The 25,501-nt window shown below is 39.4% G+C and overlaps 1 protein-coding gene across 1 annotated transcript; it reads left to right on the top strand.

The window, feature by feature from the left end:
• The first annotated feature begins 59 nt into the window (after nt 1–59).
• On the top strand, nt 60–25,034 carry WDR82 (WD repeat domain 82). Its single transcript, XM_061617953.1, has 9 exons — nt 60–583; nt 5,285–5,382; nt 13,335–13,401; nt 13,549–13,648; nt 17,754–17,870; nt 18,278–18,433; nt 20,072–20,141; nt 20,355–20,497; nt 22,890–25,034. The coding sequence occupies exons 1-9, from the start codon at nt 423–425 to the stop codon at nt 22,917–22,919; spliced, it is 942 nt and encodes a 313-aa protein (XP_061473937.1). The 5' UTR covers nt 60–422; the 3' UTR covers nt 22,920–25,034.
• The last annotated feature ends 467 nt before the right edge of the window (nt 25,035–25,501 follow it).

A 25,501-nucleotide genomic window follows, 5' to 3' on the forward strand; every position in this document is an offset into this window, starting at 1 on the left:
ACTCCCAGAAAGCTCATTATATCCCGTCAGCCATTGCTCTTCTCCACCCCCTCTGACTCACTGGCTTGCTCAACGCCCGCTTACCCCAGTATCCCACCATGCACTGCGCCTTAAGAGGAGCTGCTGCAGCCCCTTTTTTTTCTCTGATGTCCCACAATTCTGTGCGGCACACTTACCCCCTCGTTCTCCCGGTCTCTCAGACCCTCCCCTGAGCGGGAAAATGGCGGACACAATGAGTAGCCACCACAACGTTTTCCTTCTCCTCATTTCCACAGCTTGAATTGTACCCGCCTGACGGCGCAGTCGACCCGTTTCTCCGCCCTCCCAGCGTTCCATCCCCCGCTGTTTCCTTTCCCCGAGGCAGGTTCTGCCCCCTTCCCGGCGTGCAGGCCCCTCCGGCTCCTTTCTCTCCCGGAGGCGGCATGAAGTTGACGGACAATGTGCTGCGGAGCTTCCGCGTGGCCAAGGTGTTCCGCGAGAACTCGGACAAGATCAACTGCTTTGACTTCAGCCCTAACGGCGAGACCGTCATCTCCAGCAGCGATGATGACTCCATCGTGCTTTATGACTGCCAGGAGGGCAAGTGAGTGCGGGGAGAGCGGAGGCCGGCCCGGCCCGGCCCCCGGTATAATGGTAGGAGAGAGCTTCTCAGACGTGGGGAGGTCCTTTAGCCTTCTGCCGGTGGAGAAGAATCATTAGAGCAGAGCTGTGTTGTTGGTGGGATAAAGAGCAATTCTTTAAAATAAGCCTGTTCTGAGGTTCAGGAGGCGTTTATGTGAGTGGAAAGGATGATTAGGGGACCGGTCTGTGGTGGTATTGCCTCAGGGACAGGAAGCATTTCGGGAACTGATGGATGCCTTGACTTTCAGCGAGGGAGCCCGCGTAAGCGGAGGAGCTAAGTGCATGGTTTATTGTCCTTCCTGTTCTTTTTTCTCTGTTCTATCGTGTGTGTTTGACTGTAGGGACTGTCTTATCTTTTAATATCTGTACGACCCTTAAAACCTTTTATAAACATTCTCACTGATAATATGTTTTGCCTCGAAGAAAGGCAGGCTATACTTTTTATTTATTCATTTATTATCTTTATTTATACCCCACCCTTTTTCCAAGTGGAACTCAGGGTGGCTTACAACAAACATAAATACATATGATTAAAACATTCAAAATTAAAATAAGATCAAAACCATTAGCAAGATTAAAACATTTAACATCCACATAAAATAAATAAAACAAATTAAAATTGTGCAATTAAGCAGTAGACAATGCAGCAACCTCTCAATATTTTTTAAAATAAACAGTGGAAGGTTTTTTTAATGCTATGTTTTGACAAAGGATTTCGCTGCTCTATTGGCAATTGTGATTGATAACTTTTGCATTAAATATGCAAATAAATAATGTACTTGGCAGCTCATGTATTCCATTTCTAAACTAAGTAGCTACTAGATTCTTGGGAAATTGTACTTTTCAAAAAAGATGGAATGTTATTGAGGGTCTAGAGCAGGGGTGTGCAGGGATATAGGTAAACGAAGGCTGAGGGAAATAGGTATGTTATGCAAAAATAATACCTTGGTTGGAACAGGGCTGTATCAGCAGCGCTACCTGAAGTGAAACTAACTAGCCTCTTAATAACACCAGACAATACTGAAGATAGACGGGTAATACGTTACCCTTTCATCCTTGTAAAAAAAATTAAGATGTAATTATAGCTGTGAATGTGTCAGACTCTATTATAGGTTTGTCTTGCCCTGTGCACCCAGAAGCAAAATGATTTGGTAGTTATAAGTATAGTTCTAAATGCAATTTGCTGCTGCTGTTGGTGGAGTGAATAAAGTATAATTGTAAAGGCTTTTGTTTTAGCATGATTTACTTTCCACTCAATGTCTTGTTAAAGTTAATACAGAAAACACCCTTTTCTGAACCATTTCCTTGTTTTGTGAGACTAAAACCACTGAAACCATATGAATGATTAATGTGATCTTTTCAACCTCACACATGAAACAGTCTACTGCTGAATAGGAATCACAGGAATATTGTAAATTTCTGTTGTTATTCTGAGAGCATCATCTAGAGTTTGAAAATAATCTTCCATAGTCCTCCTTGAAGATGGTGAAATCTTTATCAAGAATGAAGCTATTTTTGCTAAAAAGTAGTTTTCCTACTATTAATTATGTAAAAAGGGGTAATTTCCAGATTATTTTTGTATCTGTCTGATTTACAGTAATTCTTCCAGTCCAGTAGCAAAGGAAGAAATAGCTTTAAAAAAAAAAAAAGTGTCCACAGCCTATGGAACAAGACATCAGTTAAAAGCATGTTCATATGTAATCAGACTGCATTGTTTTGTAGCCCCAAGCTTTATTTCTTCCTTGTTTGAAGGAGATCTTAGACCAGATAAGTGCCTTTCTAATAACTGCCTGCCATGAAAGCAATTCTGTGATCTTGCACTCTGGTATTTCTGAAGCTTACAGTTCATTCCATCCCTTTTCTCAAGGGGAGTGAGTATCAAGCCTACAAGAATTCTGTAGTGTTTTAGTGCAGCTAAATATCTTTTTGTTGCCTGTTGCTGAATCAGAGTTTAGAACATCTTTTCTCTGTTCAATCTTCTAGTCTGGTGATTATCGCTGAGACCCCAGCTAGATATAGGAGCGTAGAGTTGTAATTCAATGTCCCAAATTCATCTAACTTTTGCTGTTGTGCTTCTGACAGTTTCTTACAGCTTGATGGGACCATGATGTACCAGAGTGAGATTAATGAATTTTTGAATTCTAGATATAGTGGAAGTGGCACACTACACCCTTTCTCTTAGCAAAAACATAATTTCCATTCCCCTACCTGTTTCACAACATGATAATCACGTTTGGTAATAAAACATACTTTATAGTATTTATTGCTTAAATACTATAATCTCCCAGTCGTAAGCCATGGTTTAGTGTTATAGGAACAAGCCACAGCAAGTTTTGGGTGCTCTCACTCCCCCCCCCCAGCTTTCGCAGGCAAGAAGAGGAGAGAATAACTACAGGTCCTTGTTATGTCCAGACTTGAGGAACTCTGATTAATCTCTCTAACCATGATTTATGATCCTTACTTGAGTTTGTGTTTAACCTAATCAGAGTTCATGGAGTGCAGATATAATGTGGACTTGTAGTTAAAAACTGAAAACAGATGTTTCTAATCTCCTCCTCCTGATGTATGCCATAGCTCATTCCCCATAATACTAAACTGTGGTTTAGTGGTGCATTTCAGATGGTTCATGTCCTGTGAGATGTAGTATCTAGAACAATATGTTTTGACATGGAAGGCTCTAGTTCAAAGTTTTCTCATTGATACAGTTCATTATCTCCTGGTCAATATATAGTGTTTTATGATGAGGCAGATAATCATAGCCACAAGGTCTTCTCACAGCAAGTTATGGAGAGCACACGGGTTGCTTCTAAACTTTCTGGGTAAAGATCCACAAATATTGGCATGACTCAGTAATCAAACATTTTTATGCCTTCCTCGGAACCTTCTCATCACCTATATCATGCTATATAACCTGTGTATGGAGAGGTCTTCTATGATGTTCTGAGCTCTGGGCCAGGCAAAAGCAGTGCTGACTATTTGTGCTACTTCTGTCTGTTTATATATGAAGTGAGGACTTGCATGTGTGTCAGGACTTGGGAGATGTGAGGGCTTTTCCTACTGCAGTGGTAGATTAGATTTAAGACTAAGATTTTAAGACTAAGGACTGGTACCTGGACTCGGTGGTGGGATGGATGAGGGTCAACAAACTGACTCCAAATCCTAGCAAGACGGAGGTACTGCGGGTAGGTGGTTCCCGAGTCTGGATAATTGGTCAATTGCTTGCTTTGGATGGGGACATTCTCACCCTTTAAGAACAGGTCTGTAGTCTGGGGGTATTCTGTATCCACTTTTGTTGCTAGAGGCCCAGGTGACCTCAGTGGCTAGGAATACCTTTTACCAGCTTTAGCTGGTAAGACAGCTGCGGCTGTTTCTGGACAAGGAGAGCCTGACCACTGTTGCCCATGTATTTGGTGGGGCTGCCTTTGAGGTTGGTCTGGAAGCTACAGATGGTGTAAAATATAGCCACTCGACTATTCACTGGGCAGGATATCACCAACATGTTACCCTGCTGCCAAAATAATTGCACTGACTGCCAATAGCGAAGTTCAGGGTGCTAGTTTTGATATATAAAGCCCTATACAGCTTGGGACCAGGATACCTGAAAAGTTGTCTCACCCCATATATACCCAGCTGATTACTGCACTCTGCAGGTGAGAATGTCTTGCAAATACCTTCTCATCAGGAGGTCCATTCCACACAACATAGGAAGCAGGCCTTTAGTGTTTTGGCACCCATCCTTTGGAATTCCCCCCCCCAAAGTATTAGACAGGTATCAGCTCTGTTGTCTTCAGCGCCCAGTGCCCACTGAATACCTTTGTCTTTCAACAAGCCTTTTAAATTGATATCTTTATCCCAGTCTGCATCTGTATTAGAATTGTTTTTAGGATGTTTTGTACTTAGGATGCATTTATTGTTTTATCACTTGTTTGGAAAGAAGGGCAGGATATAAATTTAAATATAAATACAATTGTGGTCATGCTCAGGCATCATGCTAAACCATTCATGACACGCAGGAGTTGGAATGAGCCAAAGTGAGCTTAGGGCTTTTGTACTGCTCCTCCCCTGTTCTTCTGAGTAGTGGGAAGGAGGTTTCTGAATGTGTTTAGTTTCACTTTGCTTGAATCTTGCCTTGTTGTGTTGTCCAGACCAAGATTTGTAATTTGTAACAAACTCTGGTTAGTTTAACAAGTGAGCTCCAGACACCATAGTCTGAAGTGGGCTTCGTTCCAGGATACCCAGAGTTTTATTACGATGTATGTCATTGTGACAAGCAGTGCCTGGTCTTAACTCTGTGATGTGTTGGCAAATCCTTAGACGTATTGGATGTTGCCCACAACTAATCTAAAACTCACCTGCAGTTCCATGTATCTTCAGAGAAGTTTAAAGTATAATTCTGAATTTTCTTACTCATTGGGAGTGTTGCTAGCCCCACAATCTCTTTATTTAATGGCATACACTAAGGTGTAATAATAATTTGTTAGACTATTGGGTTTGTCACAGTTCATTTTGTGGTAATCAAAGGAGAGAGAAACAACATTCTTGAAATGGCAGTTGTATCCTTTGAGGTGTGCAGTGGCTTTTTGAAAAGTTTTAATATGGTTGAGAACAGTTCTTATATGTTGGAATAGGTATAATTAATTGTTCTTCTATTTCTTCCTGCCAGACCAAAGAGAACTCTATATAGTAAAAAGTATGGGGTAGATCTCATCAGATACACGCATGCTGCCAACACTGTGGTGTACAGCTCCAATAAAATAGATGGTAAGTGATCTATTTATTTTCCCTAATTTCTGCCTGCTCTAGTGCTCTTTGATAGAGATAGATAATAAGTACTGCAGGTTTGAGGAAAAGATTGGCTTTAACTAAATGAGTGGTTTGTTCATTGAAGCTTATAGATGGTAAATGTTTTCCTGCTTTTAGGGTATAATATCTAAAGAAGTTCCTTGACCAGTTCTTGATTGAACAATAAATCAGGGTAAAGTGCAAGTAGTCTCTTAATTTTGCCACTGGTTTAGGGTGCAATCCTAACCATGTCTACTCAGAAGTCAGTCCTATTTAATTCATTAGGATTAACTCCCATGTAAGTGGGTTTAGGACTGCTCACTTTAAGCTTCTGATTGTTCTTTTATAGCCACATCCTTACCTTATAGTCTTATATCTGTCTTCACATGTGGGCCAGGTGGGGAAAACAGCCTTGCAGGCTATATTGGGATCTGTGCCCACAGGCTGGAGGTTCATCACCCCTTTTGTAGGGAAGGTTCTAAATTTGCCCTTTTAAAGGTCTGTCAATTTAAGCTGCATGTACAAGGAATTTATTTCATATCTCTTTCTGTTTTGGCTCAATGTAATAACAGATTGAGTGAAATACTAATATTAAAGGTTTTGCCAAATTCAGGTCATAAAAGAGAGAATATTCATTGATCATCAAGATCAATATTCCAAAGATTATCTGAAAAGCAATGTAGACATTCAAGGAGGGCAATAAAGACTTGCAAGGGATAACTTGAGGTCTTTGTAGTCTAAAATGTTAGAATTCAGAATCTTCTAGAGCTGGAATATTTGCTTTGTAGCCTATGCATCTGCATAGGGGGACTACCAAGCAATAATTAACCACATCTCTCCTTCCCTTGCGGGGTATACAAAATAATGATGTGGCTCCTTGACATAATTTTTTAAAATGTGTGTTCATTCCTTGATTGAACTATCATCAGCAATGGTTTGCAGTGCTACGACAAATAGCAATGTGGGTTTTCCAGAGCATGGTGTACTGGTTGGAGCATTGGAGTGAGACCTGGGGTAGCAGGGTTCAAATCCCTACTGGCCGTAAAGCTCAGTGGGTGACCCTGGGCCAATCACTATCTCTCAGTTTAACCTATTTCACCGGTTGTTGTGAGAATAAAATGGGGGGAGGGGGAGAATCATATATGCACCTTAAGCTCCTTGCAGGAAAAGTGGGATATAAATGAATAAATACTAAAGAAATAATTTTAATAGCCTAAACCAATTGAGTCTTATTTTGCAGATTTAACGTTTGTTTTTTTAAATAAAACTAGTGGGTTGGGGATTATCTACATAGCACTACTATGGTTAAGCATTGTTTATGAACTAAGTCAATGTGGATGACAAGCTACATTGAATCAATTCAGGTCATGTGGTAGTTTGATAGCATACATTTCCTTACTTTGTTTTATTTTTAATGTGGGGTGCTGATGGGACCTTAGTTTCGGACTGGGGTATCCCTGACAGTCCAGGGATCTTGAAAAGTATGTTCACTCACTCAACAGACTCTTTCCTCACTCAAGCAGAGACCCACAGAGAATGTTAATGTTTAGCTATCCGGCCCTAATTAATAGATTTTTACCTTCTATCCTGGTCAACAACAACCAATGCTAAATCAGAAATACAAAGATTATTTCCAGAAAAGAGAAGAAAAAAGTGCGGATAAGATTTGGGAGAACTCCATACTGACCTTTGTACAAACCTTTGTGCAGATTTGTAGCTCAGAAGTGCTCCCAGACCCACCCTTTTTATTAGATGCTCAAGTATTGGCTTTAGGCAGGAATGCATTTGCCCAGTTACAGCTAGTGCACCAGTTGTGCCCGTTCCTCGGATGGTCAGATCTGGTTATGGTCCTGTATGCATTAGTTACATCTTGGCTAGACTACTGTAAGGCTACACTTCAGCAAAGCTTTTGACAAAGCACCCCATGATATTCTGATTAGCAAGCTAGCTAAATGTGGGTTGGATGGGACAACTATCAGGTGGATCCACAGTTGGCTACAGAATGGTACTCAAAGAGTGCTTATCAATGGTTGCTTCTCAAACTGGGGGAAGCAATGAGTGGGATACCGCAGGGCTTGGTCTTGGGTCCAGTGCTCTTCAACTTTTTTATTAGTGACTTGAATGAGGAGATGCAGGGAATGCCTATTAAATTTGCAAATGATGCAAAATTGGGAGGGATAGCTAATACCCTGGAGGATAGAAACAAAATTCACAGTAATCTTGGTAGGCTGGAGCATTGGACTGAAAACAACCGAATGACATTTTACAGGGAAAGTGTAAGGTTCTACACTGGGAAAAAGAAACCAAGTGCACAGGTAAAAGATGGGGAATACTTGGCTCAGCAATACTACATACAAGAAGGATCTTGGAATTGTTGTTGATCACAAGCTGAATATGAGCCAACAGCGTGACATGGCTGCAAAAAAGGCAAATGCTATTTGAGGCTGCATTAACAGAAGTATAGTTTCCATATCCTTTGAAGTACTAGTTCCCCTCTATTTGGTAGTGGTTCAGCCTCATCTTGAGTATTGCATCCAGTTCTGGACACTGCATTTTAAGAAGGATGAAGACAAACTGGAACAGGCTCAGAGGAGGGCAACAAGGATGATCAGGGGATTGGAAACAAAGCCTTATGAGGAGAGATTGAAAGAACTGGGCATGTTTGGCCTAGGGAAGAGAAGACTGAGAGGATATGTTACCACTCTTCAAGTACTTGAAAGGTTGTCACACAGAGGAGGGCCGGGATCTCTTCTCAATCATCCCAGAGTGCAGGACACGGAATAACGGTCTCAAGTTATAGGAAGCTGAAATCAGGAAAAACTTGCTAACTGTTAGAGCGGTATGACAATGGAACCAATTCCCTAGGGAGGTGGTGGGCTCTTCAACACTGGGGGCATTTAAGAGGCAGCTGGACAAGCATCTGTTGGATATGCTTTAATTTGTATTCCTGCATTGAGCAGGGGGTTAGACTCGATGGCCTTATTAGGCCCCTGCCAACTCTACTATTCTGTGATTCTATGATAATAAAGGTACAAAGAGATGCATTTATATGATATATTTGTGCATGCTTCCTCAGGATAATCACCTAAAAAAGTTAGTCACAACTTTGAAACTGCACAGTTTGACTGTTTTATATAGTTATCGCTAATTAATTTTACAGAATAGTGTATTTTTACAAATGGAAAAAGTTCCCATTATAAGCATTTTCTACCTTGCATCACTGATACGTGCTTCAAAAAGTATTTACCTCAAGTTACTGAAGAATTTAAAAATTTCTATCAATATATATATCTGTTATGATTGACTTGCTTCCTTTCTCCTGATGTGAAGGTTGGCTTTTACAGAGTGGACTTTTTGCAGATTACCCATTAGAAGTTGGTGTAATTTTATTTTTAAAAATGACAATGGAGTCACAAATATGCTTGCCACTAATGAACATATTTTATTCTACTGAGATTCCACAGGATCTCACAGACCTTGATTTGAACCTCAAAGAGGCTTGGAAAATGAGAGACATCTCTTAATTTTTCCAAGTTTCTCCATGGATCAGTAAGTCAGTGAGATTCTCAGGCCCCAGCGTATGAGGGACTGAGATTTTCTCTGATTTGCACTGAGCTGTGGATGAGGCTTGCTCCTATAAAGAGGCTTGCTCCTATAGAAGCCTCTCAACAAGGTTTGGGAAATTACCTGCCATTCTCCAGGCACAGGAAGAGGGTATGGCAATCTCCAGGGCCTCACACAGAATCACAGAGAGGTTTGCAAAGCAGCAAGTCATGCTTCTTTGCAAGCCTCTCTGTAGCTCAGTGCAACTTGGAGCTGTGGAGAAGACTTGTTCCTGCAGTTGTACTGTGTCCTGGTAGTGCTGGGGCACCTCTAGAATTCCACATGACATCATAGGGAAGACCCATACCTCCTTTAATAGAGGGCACATCTTCCTTGAAAGAGGGGCAAATTTTGGCTGGTTACCAAGCCCAAACATTTTGTCAGACCCAGCATTATCTACCTGTCATTTGTTGAAACTAGCATTCCACAATGGTGTTTATATGTTATCAGGTAGATCTTTGTTTGCAGCTGGTATTAAAGTGGGGAAGCTTCATTCCTTGTCAGTGGTCTTCACTCTTTAAGATTCCCTCTCCAGCTTAAAACGTAAGTCTGTGTGTTTTAGTAGATGGATCCCTTACATTACGCTTGCTGAATGTAAAGCTTCTACAATACATTTGTACCTCCCTGAGTGAATTCTGTATACTATTTTTGGGACCCATTTCTACACTTGTGAGTTCATCTAAGGTTCATTAAATGAACTCTTCAAAAGTGGAGGTGTGAGCATGAGAATGCCTGTATCATTTTGTATTGCTTCTCCTCTCTTTGAATTCAGAAGGGTATCACTTCCCAGGAGGATCCCTCCGCCTGTGCTGCCTCTGAGACGGGCTCCCGTCTTGGATGAAACTTATCCAGTTTTAAATTCAGTCAGAAGGGTTTTTTCTGACTGGGGATGATTTCTTCCGGATAAGGAAGAAGCGTGAGATCTGCCACATAGTTTTGTTTTGATTGTTGGAGCCTGGAATTCGTCAGAATTGTCTGTCTTCCAGCAGTTCAGACAGAGCGAGGATTTTATGCTAGCTCAGCTGGATAAGTGACCCGTTTTTTTTTAACGGACTAGCAGGCAAACCTCCTGTCTACATTTATCATTTTCTTATCTATATAGCTAAAGAGATTTGTCAAAGTAACAGCAATTAAGATAACCTAGATGAGGTAAGACTTTCCTTCTTTATTTACGGAACTAAGGGGGAAGAAAATATAAATAGCTTATCTTTTTTTTTTTTATTGCAAAAAGCTGACATGGAAAATTGCGTTTTAAAGATTACAACGGATGAGAGCTTTCTGATTGGGAGAGATAAGAAATCTTTTTGATTTACAAGACTTTTGTGTAATATATATAAGGGACTATTTTTTCTGATCTACTTTTTTTGTTGTTGTTGACGAATCTGCTCATTCTCTCTGCTACTAGTTATTTGAACGCTGTGAACTAAAAGCTGTTTTTGCACTTCTGGACATTTAAGAGATAAGGACTGTCTAGCGTGTGACGTTGGTTGGAAAGATTAACTCCTTTGTAACTGGATAAAGAAATAAACTGCTCTTTGCTTGGGACATTGAAAATTGAAGGAGTTTTGTTCTTTTGGTTTTAAGAATGGCAATTAAGAAGATCATGGATGTACAAGAAGGGACTTTATTTCTAGACATGCTTCAGAAAATAATGGATGGGATTAACTCAATAAAACAAGAACTGAGAAATAATAGACAAGCGTGGAGAACTGAATTTCATGAAATGAGACAGGAGCTGAAAGAAACTCAGGATTCTATGAGAAAGGAGAATAAAGATAGATCTGGAAAACAAAAAAAGGATGAAAGAGAAATTAAAGGCAAGGTTCAATCTATGGAGATTGGCTTAAATATGGACATGAAAAAAGATTTGGATTTCCTGGTTGTGACGGATCCTGGAGATAAATATTACAGTTTGGAATACAGCGCTGTCTCTGAAGGAATTGAAGAGATTGGAGATAAAGATATTATCGGTTCAAAAAAATTCCTGGACTGGAAGGATTTGATGGAACTTGAAATGGAGAAAGTTAATAGAATTAATCCCTGTTTTGTGTCAATGGAAAAACCTTCAAGAAATGTACTAGTGTATCATGTGGAAAAGAGGAGCAGAGATGCGGCTTTGAAACAATACTTCAGTGTTACGTTGGATTTGATGGTAAGAAAATATCTGTGATGGAGGAAATTCCTATCAGACTTTTATTATATGACTATGACAGCAAGATTTTTGGGTGCGTAAAGATGGAAGATGGACCCAATATGGATAATGACAGAAGAGCGATTTGAAACTACTGGACTCAGTAGATTTGATGAGTTGGATTAATTGACATGTTTATTTAGAAAAAAAAAATGATTGACATATATCTCAAGGATTGGAAACTTCTCTTTGACTTTTTGTGGAAGATTAAAATGATATGATGTTAATGAGATTTGAAACCAACTAAGACAACTGCTGGAGGAAGGTGATTTTATAATCTATTAAGAGATAGGTCTGTTATATATTATAGATTTATAGTTGAATTATAGTGTTTTGAAATTACTGGATTTAGTAGATTTGATGAGCTGGATTAATTGGCATGTTTATTTAGAAAAAAAATTGATTGATATATATCTCAAGGATTGGAAACTTCTCTTTGACTTTTTGTGGAATATTAAAATGATATGATGTTAATGAGATTTGAAACCAACTAAGATAACCGCTGGAGGAAGGTGATTTTATAATCTATTAAGAGATAGGTTTGTTATATATTATAGATTTATAGCTGATCTATGACAAATCGGAAGTCAATATTTTTATATATATTTTTGTATTGTATTAGTTATTGATTTGTGTTTTCTTTTTGTATTATTTTGGTTTTGAAAATTAGAATAAAAATTAATTGAAAAAAAAAAGAATTCAGAAGGGTATGGTGGATCTGGTGCCATCTTAAATTTGCTTTGGAAAACTGGGGGATTTCCCAGAGCAGATGTAAGGGGGAGGGGAAAAGCTGAAAATTGTTTCCCTCCCTGTTCTGCTAAGAAAAACCTTACAGTCAGTCGAGTGACACCATGGGATGCAATCCAGCAGCTAGTGAAGAAAGTATTAGATGGACATTTTGAACATTTTCTCTGTGTACAAGGCATAGGAAGAGGCAGGCGAGACAAATTACTTCTTTCCTGCACAAGACTTGCCACAATTGGTGTGCGTGAATTAGGTGCTTCTGAACTGCTGCTTGAACCAGCTCTGCAGATGTACTCCTTTATGAAGAATTTCTCAATTTTCAAGCCTGATACTACATGCCTGATTCCAGGCTGAGGTAGTAGTTTGTACAGTTTGAGGGTCTATGATACCACCCGGTACAGGAGATAACTGTACAGGCCACTGCCTTGCCTGGGACAGAGCTTTATCTGCTAAGCAAAGGAGCTTCCTCCCTACGTTCATTTGGTGCCAGGTAACTGTTGCTACTTAGAAACCAGCGATCAGTCTCATATTTGTGTGTGTTTAAATAATAGATTCTGAAGTTTTAAAAACTGTCCATCGTATTGGAGAGTTCGCTCTCAGACTACCATGTGAGTCTTGGTCATTCATTTTTGGCTTGCAGAATTATTCTTTTAAATATGGCTGCATGCTTCTTAATTACCATGGAGAATAATCACTTGTCGATTTCACTGATAAATGCTAAAGCAGATTATTTCCATGGAACTGAAGGGCAACAGAATGTGTGGGATTTTTGTCCTTACTTAGCTATCTTAGTTTACTACTTAGAGGAAATGGGCTTCTCTGCACTCTCATTACCCTCTAGAGAAAAAAAAAATCTATCAAACAAGTTGACTTATTTACAACTCAAAATTTAGAAATACACCTCTGAGTAAAGGCTGAGAAATTATTTTAAAAGACTAGTGACTTTTCCCTGCTGCATACCTTATTTATTGGTTTTGTGCTCCAATTACAGTTGTATGTTAAAATACTGGTTAAGAAATACTGCAGTGTAATACTAGTGACTGAGCTCCATTTTATATTCATTGTCTATATATGCGTGTAAGTACTGCATATAGCTCTCTTTTACTTTTCCTTGTTTACTTTTGTTCATTCTTTTCAAAAAACAGAGATTGTTTTCAGAGTAAAAAGGCTCAAAACCAAAAACACTTCCTTGCTGGGTCGCTTAACTGTAGGACAGTAAGTACTATTTTGATCAAACTATACTAGGAGAGCATACTTCATGGCTTCAATTTTTACCCACACAATAACTATGTTTTAAGAAAAACAACTGTCTACTGAAATAAGTAAGCTGCTATTACTACCGGGTGATGCAGGATTGTTGTATAATATTGTTTGCCTTGTCGATTTCTTGCAGATACAATCAGATATCTCTCTCTGCATGACAATAAATACATCAGATACTTTCCAGGACATAACAAGAGGTAAGAGTAGTGCATTGATCATTATCTTGATGATGTAAAAACAGGAAGAACAGTAGATTTTGTTGACTCTTCATCTCTCTTGCCTACATTTGAAAGAATGAAAGATAAAATATTGTTTTGTGTGTCTTATTTTTATCTTGTATTCAGAGTTGTTGCTCTGTCCATGTCTCCAGTGGACGATACCTTTATATCTGGGTCACTTGATAAGACCATCAGACTTTGGGATCTTCGGTCTCCAAATTGCCAGGTAAAATATTAGGTAGTTAGCATGAGGTCTGTTGGGGGAATGCTTCATAACATGGAACGGACTGTAGATCATAGTCCTCCAGTCCACTAAAAGATGGTGTCTGTTTGAAGGAATTACAAGCCTATAAATCTGGATCTCCTAAAAAAAATGGGAGCTTTTTATCTAATATTAATTGTCAGGTTTTTTTTGGGGGGGGTGGAGAGGTTCACCTGCTGTGGTCCTAAAAACATTCCTTCTCCCCTCATAAGAACATAAGAACATAAGAAGAGCCTGCTGGATCAGGCCAGTGGCCCATCTAGTCCAGCATCCTGTTCTCACAGTGGCCAACCAGGTGCCTGGGGGAAGCCTTAGTAATTTTTTAAACCATAGTGGTGGTTGCTACCTACACAGTTAAAGCAATTTCTAGTTTGGCTCTTTGATATTTATCCGTTTTTTACTATAGAAGTTGCAACTCTAGGAAACTTTTATTAATGAAGAACCATCTGGTTTTAGGAAGCATTCAGGAATATGATCGGACAGCTGTGTATTACGCCTTTTAATTTCTAAATATACCAGTGACCCAAATAAACATTTATTTGTAACCTTCATTAATTTTACCTCAGCCTTTGATTTAGTAAATAGGGACCAGTTTTGGTGGTTGACCAGAAATAATTTTGATAAAAGGTTGCTCTCGCTCATACAGACTCTACATTAGAACAATGTCATTCAAGTGAGGGTCAGCATTAATGATGATTTAACAGAAGCAATTAGGATAACAAGAAGAGCTGTATTTTGGTCCCACTTTTCAATTTTTATTATACAGCTTCTGTTTCTGTGAATATCTGAAGTATAGCAACACTTTGCAAAATTTACACTAAAAAACCCTCCAAAAATAATTGTGGAATAATGGCACTGACTGTTCTGCAGAATAGTCTCCAGGGGACATCAGGAGTGTCTCAGTTTGCATAAGATAAACAGTGGGAGGTGAAATATATTCTAGCAAAATTCTAGGTGTGCTCTATGTTTTTAATTGACCATGCCCACCTTGCTTTAAATGAAGTGGTTGAAACATAGCAGACTGAACACATGCATCTTGAGCAGGCTAAGTTTGTTTTTTCCAACAGCTACAGTCATTGCTGAAGTAGCAACTTATTGTAATCAGTCTGATTTTACATCAAACTGCAGTTTCAGATTCAATTGTTAATGCACCCAAAATAGAAATAGAACATTACCTCCAATTTGAAACACAAAAGGCTGTCTTCACCATCATATGACACTGACCAATAAAAAAGCTTTGAAATTAATAAAAATAAATTTGACACAGGTTTTTAGGATGAATAATGAGAGAAATAACATTTTCTAGTTTAGATTCTCTGTAGAACCAGTAGTAACACAGGAATGAAGCAAAGTAAGAAGAACTCCAACAAATATACAAAAATGTAATTCTCCATCTTCAGAGATGGCAGGTGTTGCCACCACTCACCATATGCTCAGAGGCACATGTCACCAAATTCTTCCAAGCTACACAGGAAGTGGATTGGACTGTGAAAGACCAACCCAAATGGTGTTTGCATTTTGACCAATTTGTAGGGCAGTCCAGTATTTCAGAGAGGAGGTCAGGTCTCCTGCTCCCCTGGTGCATTCACTGTAACTGCCCAATTTCCCTGCTTTTTAGATAGAAATATCTGTTGACTATAGGTATGTTCTTAAACAGCAAGGTTTTTTGTCTATTAGTGAATATAGGCAGGAAAGAGAGACAGGCTCTGGTGCTGAGTAGATTTATTGTAAGCTCGACGCGTTTTGGAATTATCCTTCTTCAGGAGCAGCGGAGATCTGTTTTCTTTACTCTGTCCAAGCAATTCATATTCTTTGTCCAGCTCCATACTAAACACAAACCGCAAACCAAACTTTTTTTCCCCTTTATGCTTTGGTGAAATGAAAGATCTCTGTTCTGCTTTATGCTGGGGCTGTAGCACTGATATCTTTAAACAAGCTAGGTTTAAAAGGTTGTCTGAACTTGGATCTCTTATTTGGAAGAAGCAGTTAGTCATCAGTATTCTAAGTTTATGTTGGCTCAAAGATCCCACAAATGTAAATGGCCACTTGATGGCCTGGGATCTTTTTTTTGGTGAAACATTGGGACATTTCACATTGCTGCTGGGTAGTTCAATGAAAATGTCAACCTACAGGTCCATGTGTTTTATATGCAACAGTTCTTGTGACCAACATATCACCACAATGTGCAACTTACACAGTGTAAATGTGTTCTCATATGTGTTATTAAATCCCTTTTTAGGATTGTTGCCCTTCTTCTCCTGCCAATTTAATAATTATTAGACCTATTACTTGTACCATACCTTCAGTGGAGAACATCTTAAGAGTTTTACAAAAAGGGACAGGCCCTTGCCCTCAAGAAGCTTACAATCTGAAAGACAAGTCAGATATGGGGAAAGTGGACTTATTGTTTTTAGAAGAAAACATTATTATATGTTAATATATTTAGTAATTAGGTAACTTTTAAGGTCACTGGGTGACCTTGGGCCAGTCACTGCCTCTCAGCCTCATGAAAACCCTATTCATAGGGTCGCCATAAGTTGGAATTGACTTGAAGGCAGTACATTTACATTACATCAACCTAGGTGTGGTTTAGAAAAGTGTAGCGTTGGCATTTTTCTGCTGGACCCCCACTCCCTTTCTTGAAACATGTAGAACCGTCTATCAGCTTTCCCTCATATGTAGCAAGGAGGCAGACCTGTCTTGATTGGTTTGCTAGGCTGAATAGGTGGGGTCATCTACAGAAAAATTCACCTCAGGAACTGAAGGTCTCTTGGCTTGCCTCAGAGAACAGTAAGATCCTGTAAGAAGGTGATGGCTGTCTTGAACACAAATTCATCTTTCACATAATTTAAAATAAAAACCACAAATACAGGTATATTCCCTTCGAATGATAGGGTTGAAAAGAAACAAATCATTAGGGCGTTGCTGCAGCCAAGTGTAAATTCCCATGGCCATTACAGCTTCCCTCATTGACTTGATGCTGACCTTCATGTTAAGAGTATTTGCTTCAGGTGAGATATCTCTGCAGAATAAACAAAATGGATGATACCAGTCTTAACTAAATCATGTTGACTGGAACAACTAAGAGTTGGGTACAGAGATGCCAAAATAAATTAGCGAACTGTAATTTAACCACTGATGGATTTTTGACCATAGGCTGTTGTCATGCACTATGGCACTGGGTTTTTGGTTATGATACCCAGAAAAGGGATGTAATTTATAATACATATTTCTCATAGTGGTATGCAAAGATGAGAAATTATTATTATAGGGCACATTACCTTCAACTCTGAATTTCCTTGGTTATGAAGGGTCTTCATGGATCTTATATGGATGGCATTACTTGGCACCTATACTGAATGGAGTTTTACTGTTATCCCATAGCACAAGTGAAAATATAGTTTTGGATGTAATTATATAGAAGGTATAATTAACTACTTAGTGTTTTCTCCATTATATGTTGAACTAAGGGAGGTTTTTTTATCATATCCTCTTAACAGTGTTGGGATTGAACTCCAGTAGATACTATGATAGAATTATTAATACATATTTGGTTTTATATTTATATGGGGGCATTGTTTGTCACAGTGGGTAGGAAACAACGTACACACACTCCAAAGTAATTTTTGTTAATGATTCAAATTGAATTATCTTGGTTTAGCAAATATGGTAGGCATGGATTTTATTTTTTTAAATGTATATTTATTTATTTATTACATTTCTACCCTGCCTTTCTTTTCATGATTGGAACCCAAGGCAGCCTGCATATGGTTCCCAGGCGGTCTCCCATCTAGGCACTGACCAGACTTAGCTTCAGCAGGGAGCTGGCCTTATGTGCCCTCAGATCATAGTTTTACAGTTGGTATATGTATGAATAAACAGAGGTTTTGCAGAAGGCTTTGGGTATATGCAGTATAGTTTTATGTACACTAAAAGATGTCAGTGGAAATGCACAAAAAACTATGTATGCCTCAGACCTGACTCAAAGCATTGTCTTAAGAAGAGTGAATTAAAGTAGAATTTTTTATTTCTGTGGAATAATTCCTTTCAACTACTTCCCAAATTCTAGGGTTTGATGCATCCTCAAGGGAAGCCTGTATGTTCTTTCGATCCAGAGGGGCTTATTTTTGCAGCTGGGGTCAATTCCGAAATGGTGAAGCTTTATGATCTTCGCTCATTTGATAAGGTATCTAATGCTCAGGTATATTTTAGGTTGCATATGTTCCCCAGAGATCTCTAAACATGATGTCTGTACCAGGGGTACAATCCCTGCAGTTCACAGATTATGTATTTAATTCTAGAAAGCAAACAGTCATACTTGTGATCTTGTAAGGCAAAACATATTTTTGTTAAGTGATCCTGTGTTCATACTAAAGAAAATAAAAAGTGCTTTGCCAGATCAGATCAGGGTCTACCTAGACCAGCATTCTTTGCTAGAAACCCAGCGACCAGTGGACACTAACTGCTCAGTCTTCCCAGAAGAACTCAGTTAATTCAATATGAGCGTGTTTCTGCAGGTTCAAGCTAACTTCTATAAACAGAATGACTGGGATGGTTCTGTTATATGCCTTCATTTGGTTTTCTTTCTTGAAGGGTCCATTTGCTACCTTTAAGATGCAATATGACCGAACCTGTGAGTGGACTGGTTTGAAGTTCAGTAATGATGGTAAACTTGTTCTTATATCAACCAATGGAGGGTTCATCCGACTCATTGATGCCTTTAAAGGAGCTGTTCTTCATACATTTGCGGTGAGGCTGCTTTCCTTACTTTCTGGAGGAGCTATGTGTTTTGGACTTCCTTAGTAATAGGGTAAGATGTATTACCTAGATCAGCTGATACTGTTTTAGAGAGATTTATCAGCATATTTCAGCATTGATTCTGTTTAAATGCTATGCTATACAAATTAGGAGAACATTTTAGTCTATCAAATGCTACTTCTGTTAACCTATTAGTGTTTGGTGAAAATCAGGGTTCAAAATTGTAATCCAGTGGGTAAGGCTTGACCTGGGAAGAGTGACCACTGAGTTTATATTGTAACTGAAACATATTAAGCTCTTGATTGAGGCATCATACCCAATATAAGGGCGATAAATAAAATAGCTAAAGCATGGATTCTTTACATAGCACTACTTCATATTACATTGCAGCATCCTTGCAGTTCAGCCATCCTTGCTTTTGACTTTCAGGCATCTTTTTTGTGCTAACAGGCGTATGCAGCTGTTTAAAATGTTTTTTTAAGTAGCCAGTCATTTTAATAATTTTATATTGCTTTTAAATGTTTTTATGTTGTTGTACACCACCCTGATATTTTGCGAGAGGGTGGTATATAAATACTTCTATCAGTAAACCCTCCTCCAGTCTTCCTCCAGCTCATCTATTTAAGAACTAAATTATTATATGTTTTGTAGTAGTTCATAATTACCAGTGGCTATCAATGTCAGTGGATGTCATGGTCCTTCACCCGTTGAGACAAAGCACCTCCTGTGCCCCTCTTGGGTTTTTATATTGATCAGAAGTGGGAACAGTTTTTATTTTTCCAGGGGAAAATGTAAGTGGTGTCTCTGTAATGCCATCTCAGCATCTCTCCCAGCCTAGCAGCTTTTTCATTCACTGGGCCACCAGACGATGCCTTTCTCAACCCCTTATCAGCCGAGGTCTTGCACATGCCACTTCTCTGTATGATGAAGGTTACGTAGAGCCAAACTCTACTACTGCAGTAGTCCATCATGGCTGATCCTGGGGTTCACTGAGCTCAGTAGTTCTCTGGGTCTGGCAGGACTGGATTGACAGCTAACACATCAGTTTGTTTTATTAAATTTACTTTCAAGTTTCCTTCAAATATATATGGTCCTTGCCTAATTGCCACTTACTTCCCAAAATGTTGGAAACACCTTTTAACCCAGGTAGCTAAAGGATTTCATGTTCATCATCTTCTTGACTCTAGAGCAGTGCTTTCCAAACTTTTCCCCCACAGACCACTTGAAAATTGCTGATGGTCTTGGTGGACCACTTAAGGTTTTTTCTGTCTGTTGTAGACATTATAATGCGCTGTGCTAGATGCAGCATGATTTTAGTTGTATTTTTATTGCTTCCTTTATTTCTTATATTGTGTATTATTGAATTACAATATGCATTGCATAGAGTTCAAATCATAATACAAGATATTAAAGAAGCAATAAAAATACTATGAAAAATCAGTAAGAATATTTAATGTGGACATGCCATGGACCACCTGAATGAAGCTCATGGACCACTGGTGTTCCACACACCACAGTTTGGGAACCCCTGCTCTAGAGGATGCTTGCTTCTTAGTTTGAGGCATGATTTGACTTGGCTGTTCCTGCATCCTTCTAGCCACCGATTTTACTCTTTCTTTTTCTTTTCAGGGATATAACAACACAAAAGCTGTTACACTGGAGGCTTCATTCACCCCAGACTCTCAGTTTATAATGATTGGTAAGAGAGCAATGTTTCCTCCATGTATAACTCTAGGCACCATGTCTGGAAAGCAATTTCAAGGTTATTTCCAGACAACTTCTGGCTTTTTGCCTTTCTGTTTTTTGTATTATGTTCTATTTTGGTGTGCCATCAGTGGGAATTTAGTTTGGTTGCTTAATGAATTGGTGTCCGTTGGTGGTTCATACTAATATTGCATATTTCAACTTACAGGATCAGAGGATGGGAAGATCCATGTCTGGAATGGAGAGACTGGAATTAAGGTAGCAGTGCTGGATGGGAAACACACAGGCCCTATTACCTGTTTGCAGTTCAACCCCAAGTTTATGACCTTTGCCAGTGCATGCTCCAATATGGTAAGGAGACATATGTTCTGCAAAATTCTAGGCAAATTAAACCTTTCACTGATTTGCTACCCTTTTGTTGGAAGACACTGAGGGGTTTTTATTTATTTATTTATTTATTTATTATTTGATTCATATCCCGCCCTTCCTCCCAGCAGGGTTGTCATCAATGATCATCTTTCTCAGACTCCCTAAATTTCACATATTACTTTACAAATGGGCAGAATGCAGTCTCAATAGCCATACATTATGTTTAGAGGCATAAGGAGAGCACTGCTGGTTCATATTGGAGGTTTATTTGGTCAAGCATCCTGTTTCCCACAGTAGCCAACTGAATGCTTCTAGGAAGCTCTCAAGCAAAACATACGGGCAGTAGGCCTCTTCCACTGTTGTTCCCAACAACTGATAAAAAGAGGCAGTATACCCACATGATGAGTAGTCACTGACAGCTTTACTCTTCATGAATTTGTCTAGTCCCCTTGTAAAGTCATTTAAGCTGGTGGCTGCCAGCATATCTTGTTAATTTGGCTGTGTCTGTCTTGAATCTCTTCACTTCTTGTGTCTGTCTTGATTCTCCTCCCAACCAGCAGCACTACTGGATCACTAGTGGTTCTAGTGTTATGAAAACTGTTTGGTCTATTTTTCCTCTTCTATGTAAAAACCACTCAGTGTTTTCTTAAATTAAGATTTTTAAATATTAAATCTAATGTATTTTTAAAGTCAGATAGTTATCAATTTAATAATTTTCAATCAATATAACCTGGTATAAATTAACATCTGAACTGAATATAATATTGGAAAATGAGCCTATACATTATTTTTAACAAAACACATAAAAGCACTCACAGAGTTTCATGAGTCTCAAATCTACACATTGAGCTCAAGGGTTTTGTTTTAAAAAAAAGAGCTAGTGAAAGAATATCTACCTTTTGAGTGCAGACATTAAAACATGTCAAGATACAGTGTATACTAGCATTGCTCAGCAAGCCTGGGCCAAGAGGTAGGGCAGCAAGAAGAAGCCATGTAGGGAAAAAACAGTGCCTTTGGCATACTTGTGTGACTCCTCAGGTTTGCAGAAAACATTGCTTTGATTAAATGGGGGAGAGAAATGCAGCAACTCCTGATGAGAGCCAAAGCCCTCGCTTAGAAACAGCTAAAAGTCCTGTTATGATAAACGCAAAGCTGCTGAACACCCATCTTGCCATGAGGATAGGTGAAGGGAGAGAAGCATCCCGCTGACCTGTCCAGCACCTGGTGGTCCCTCTGCCCAACCACAGGGCTACTGAGGAAGCAGTTTGCTCTGAAAGGTGACGCGAGAAGAGCCAGTTTGATTAGAACAGGATGAAAAGACCTGGCAGTGGCATATATCTGCACTCTCAATTAGCCTGTGACAGGTATGGAAGCCAGTTACTGCAAATAAACTTCTTGCACCTTAGGTGTTTTGTACATGGCCCCTCCCCTTCAGCAGGGAAAAAGATCTCACCTAGTCAGTGTACTGAGGAGGTGGGAGTGGGAGAAAACACTCTACTCCCTCTGTATTGCTCAGATTGAGAGCTGAGAGTGTAGCCCTCCTCATATCAACTGATTTATAGCACCGTTGCAGCGCAACAAAGGGATTTAACCCCCTCCTTCAAGAGTACTTTAGCTCTATAGCACGCAGGTTTGGGGCGGGCAATGTAGCATAGGGAGGGGGAGTTTTAAACCATTCCTCTCTGTGCTGTATCAGGCATGTTGGAGGCCAACATCACTTTTTTCCCCCTAACAATAATTTCAAGGGATAAGGGAGACTGAGCCTCTACAGGCCCCTAAGTTTATTCATATGATATCTCTGAAATGCTGTCAGTCGGTATGTTGGTGAACAGTTTTTTATCTCAAATACATGCATTCGTAGTGTCCTTGCCACAAGTACAGAGAAACAAATGAAAATTTGTTAGTCTTGCAATGGACTCGCCCCGTTTCCCAGTATATAAGCCTTAGATCACAAAGCATGTTCAGGCTTATGTATGTTTGAAAGTGAGTAGAGCCCTTTATACAACTGGGGACCTTGATAAAGCTGGGTCAGTTGCACAGAGGAGTCTACTCACATTCAAGCCTGCAGACCTTCCCTGTACTACACAGGGAAGATGAGGGATTGTGGGGAAGAAGGGGCATGATGCTGATGAGAACACTGGGGCAGGGCTTGTGTATGCACCCCGAACCCCTTTTAGCCTCAAGCAAAGGTCTAAACACAGCTATAGAACAAGGCACTTCAAAATGCGCATGGGTGACATGAATGGGTATTATAAATTCTCAATTTAATATTGAAACCGTGCATTTTAATGGTTATATCACCTCATTAATCATTGTTGCAAGTCGAAGGGCAGCAGACAGTGTTAGCATCACACTTGTTTTCTTTTTCTTCTAGGCCTTTTGGTTACCTACTATAGATGACTAGTTCTCGATCCATCATTTCCATTGGACAGTTTTCATACTGTATTGACAGCAACATATTTCTGAAGACTGTAATGAAAGTATTAGGATTATGATGCGGAGACTGAATGCTCCCATTCAGCACATCCTGTGTATGTTTTGCTATGCCAGACGCTTGGCTGCATCCCTTCAAAAGGATTTCTTCATTTGGCTGTGCACATACTGGTTTGGAAACTTGAGGTGCTGGCAAGTATCATCCTCCACTGTAGCAGAGCTCAAGTTAGCAGCTTTGCTCTGGTTGAATATTGGCAGAGAAAGTGCATGTTGATACGTCACTCCTTTTTGTCAATAACTGTGGGTTATCACTTGTATGCTTGTGGGATTCTGGGCTTGTTTAAAAATAAACCTTCCAGCATGTTCTCTCCCATCTGAAATATCAACAGTATCTACACTGGGCAGCCCTAAGGTAAATGCTTTCTTGTGCCACATAACATTGTGCCATATATACAATAACCCAGTTGTGTGTGGGGGTGTGGGAGTTTCTTAAGCTGCTCGGCTCTGTAGTTCTGCAAAGTGCTGAAACAACCCTTAGTTTTGAACTCCCAGGAGACTATGTAAATGCTTTGGGCCCTTTAACATGGCAGCACCGAGGACGTACAGGCACTTGGAGTGGATGATTCCAAGCAATAAATGTTTTTTTCAGTTGCAATACATTTTCAAACAGACTGGATAGAAATGAATTCTTTATATCCCTTCTTACAGTGTAATTATAGCTGATTATGTAAATATGGGGAGGGTGGGTGAATGGGGCATGATATGTTTTAACTATTAGATATTAAAAAGTAACTTTCGACCAATACAGTATGGTGGAACAAGTCTTGGTTGTTTACCTGCCTTTCACACAGCATTCCACTTGTTCTACAAATTTCAATTACATTCTTCCAAGGCTAGGTACTTTCCCCTTCCCCAAAGATCTTCACCCATTATCTATTGTGTCATTGTATTAAAACAAATTTAGTTAGCTTGCTAACTTGAGGGAACTGCAGAATTTCCAGTTGATAGCTTGTTTTCTTTCTTGGCTTGATAGTCTTCATTAGTACTGCTAACCTGCACATTTCAAGAAGTATTGCTCAAGGAAGCAGTTTCAGTGCTTCATGCTGTAGTAGTTTTGATCTCCCTTCAAACCACCAAAACATTTTTGATCACCCTTACAGCCACCAAAGTATTTTGATAAGGAGCTGAGCCACCTTTGGCTATTCCCTGCCCTTGTTCACACTTCTGGAGCAGGAGATAATTTCTCTACATTGTTGGTTCATGTTATACTGTATTGTAATCATGGATGTTCTGTGCATCCTCCAGAGACATACTGGGCATGAGCCATTTTGAGGAATGTGAAGTTTTGAGTTGGTGGGGGAGATGCTCTAGTTGCCTCTGTACTAACTATATTGTATTTATATTTTAAATGTTTGTTGTTGTTTGTGTCCAGAACCTGGTCACTCTGCAGAGATAATGGGCTTAATCTCTCCTAAACCTGCCCAGGTTCAATAATACAGGTAGCTGCAGCTCAGGGATTTGTCTCAACTTTATCAACATCCCACCTGGCTTCTGCTGTGCGAATTCAGAGTATAGCAGTAGTAACAGGACACTTGGGTGCAACATGGAGATCCAGGGGCTGAATTGTTGTCATTTGTATTCTTGGCACTGAGCTGCATGTTCTTTTCTATTAGCAGTTCAGTTCATTCTTTTAATATAGTGTCTTACCACTTTGCTATATTTGTGGTTGCACCTGGTTTTAGCTTTTTTTATATAAAAAGAGGAACCAATGACTTTATTTTTACCTTGATTAGATTGTCATTCAACTGGAGCTGGTTCCCAGTAAACTAAGTGAAATTTATGTACTGCATACCACATTTATCTTTTTGCTGGGAGCTAGTTTTGATCAAACCATTTCTTTAGAAAAGCTTTATTTGCAAATGAACTCGTTTCTTAAGTGTATTATATACATCCTAAGTTACATGTTACATTTTGTAAACCTGTATTTGCAGCTTGTGTGTGACCTTACAGATACTTTACAGTCAAAAATAAATCACAGTATTGATTATTGAATAAACCACAAGAAGCACTGCTGTCCTGTATGAAATTTGCAGTGTAGTGTCTCCATGTGTTGGATTTTCCTCTGCAATTGTATTTCTTCACTCTTGGACATATACTTCCACTAAAGTACGCTACTCATCACTTTTTTCCAGTTTCAGAAGCAAAAAAAAAAGTGGCTTCTGAAGATCTAGGCTGCAGGCATGTAAGATTCCAAGACCACTTGGGCTATGAAAGTGCACTGTGCCACCTTTTAGCTAGTATGTGTGATATTCACATCTCTAACTTTTTTGACATAGGTTTATTGGCCCTAAATGTTTTAGGCCTGGGGGCCAAATCTAACCTGCCAGTCCTCTGTCTGGTCCACACCCTCTTCCTCAGCTCAGTCACTGACCCCTACTGAAGACTCAAGTGTTTTTGCCTGCTTGGAATGTGTGCTTGAACTGTGACAATGCCTCTTGCTTGCCTGGATGGAAGATGGAGAGATGGGTGTGTGTAAAACCTCAACTTTCATGT

The sequence above is a fragment of the Rhineura floridana genome, chromosome 3 (assembly GCF_030035675.1).
Source record: "Rhineura floridana isolate rRhiFlo1 chromosome 3, rRhiFlo1.hap2, whole genome shotgun sequence".
In the NCBI taxonomy this organism is placed as follows: Eukaryota; Metazoa; Chordata; class Lepidosauria; order Squamata; family Rhineuridae; genus Rhineura; species Rhineura floridana.

What these genes read in the sequence shown, in the direction of transcription:
- WDR82 (XM_061617953.1), top strand. Translation starts at nt 423, where the DNA reads ATGAAGTTGACGGACAATGTGCTGCGGAGCTTCCGCGTGGCCAAGGTG. An exon ending in CAGCTCCAATAAAATAGATG is followed by an intron (nt 5,383 to 13,334) that starts GTAAGTGATCTA and finishes GATTTCTTGCAG; the next exon opens with ATACAATCAGATATCTCTCT. An exon ending in TTCGGTCTCCAAATTGCCAG is followed by an intron (nt 13,649 to 17,753) that starts GTAAAATATTAG and finishes CCCAAATTCTAG; the next exon opens with GGTTTGATGCATCCTCAAGG.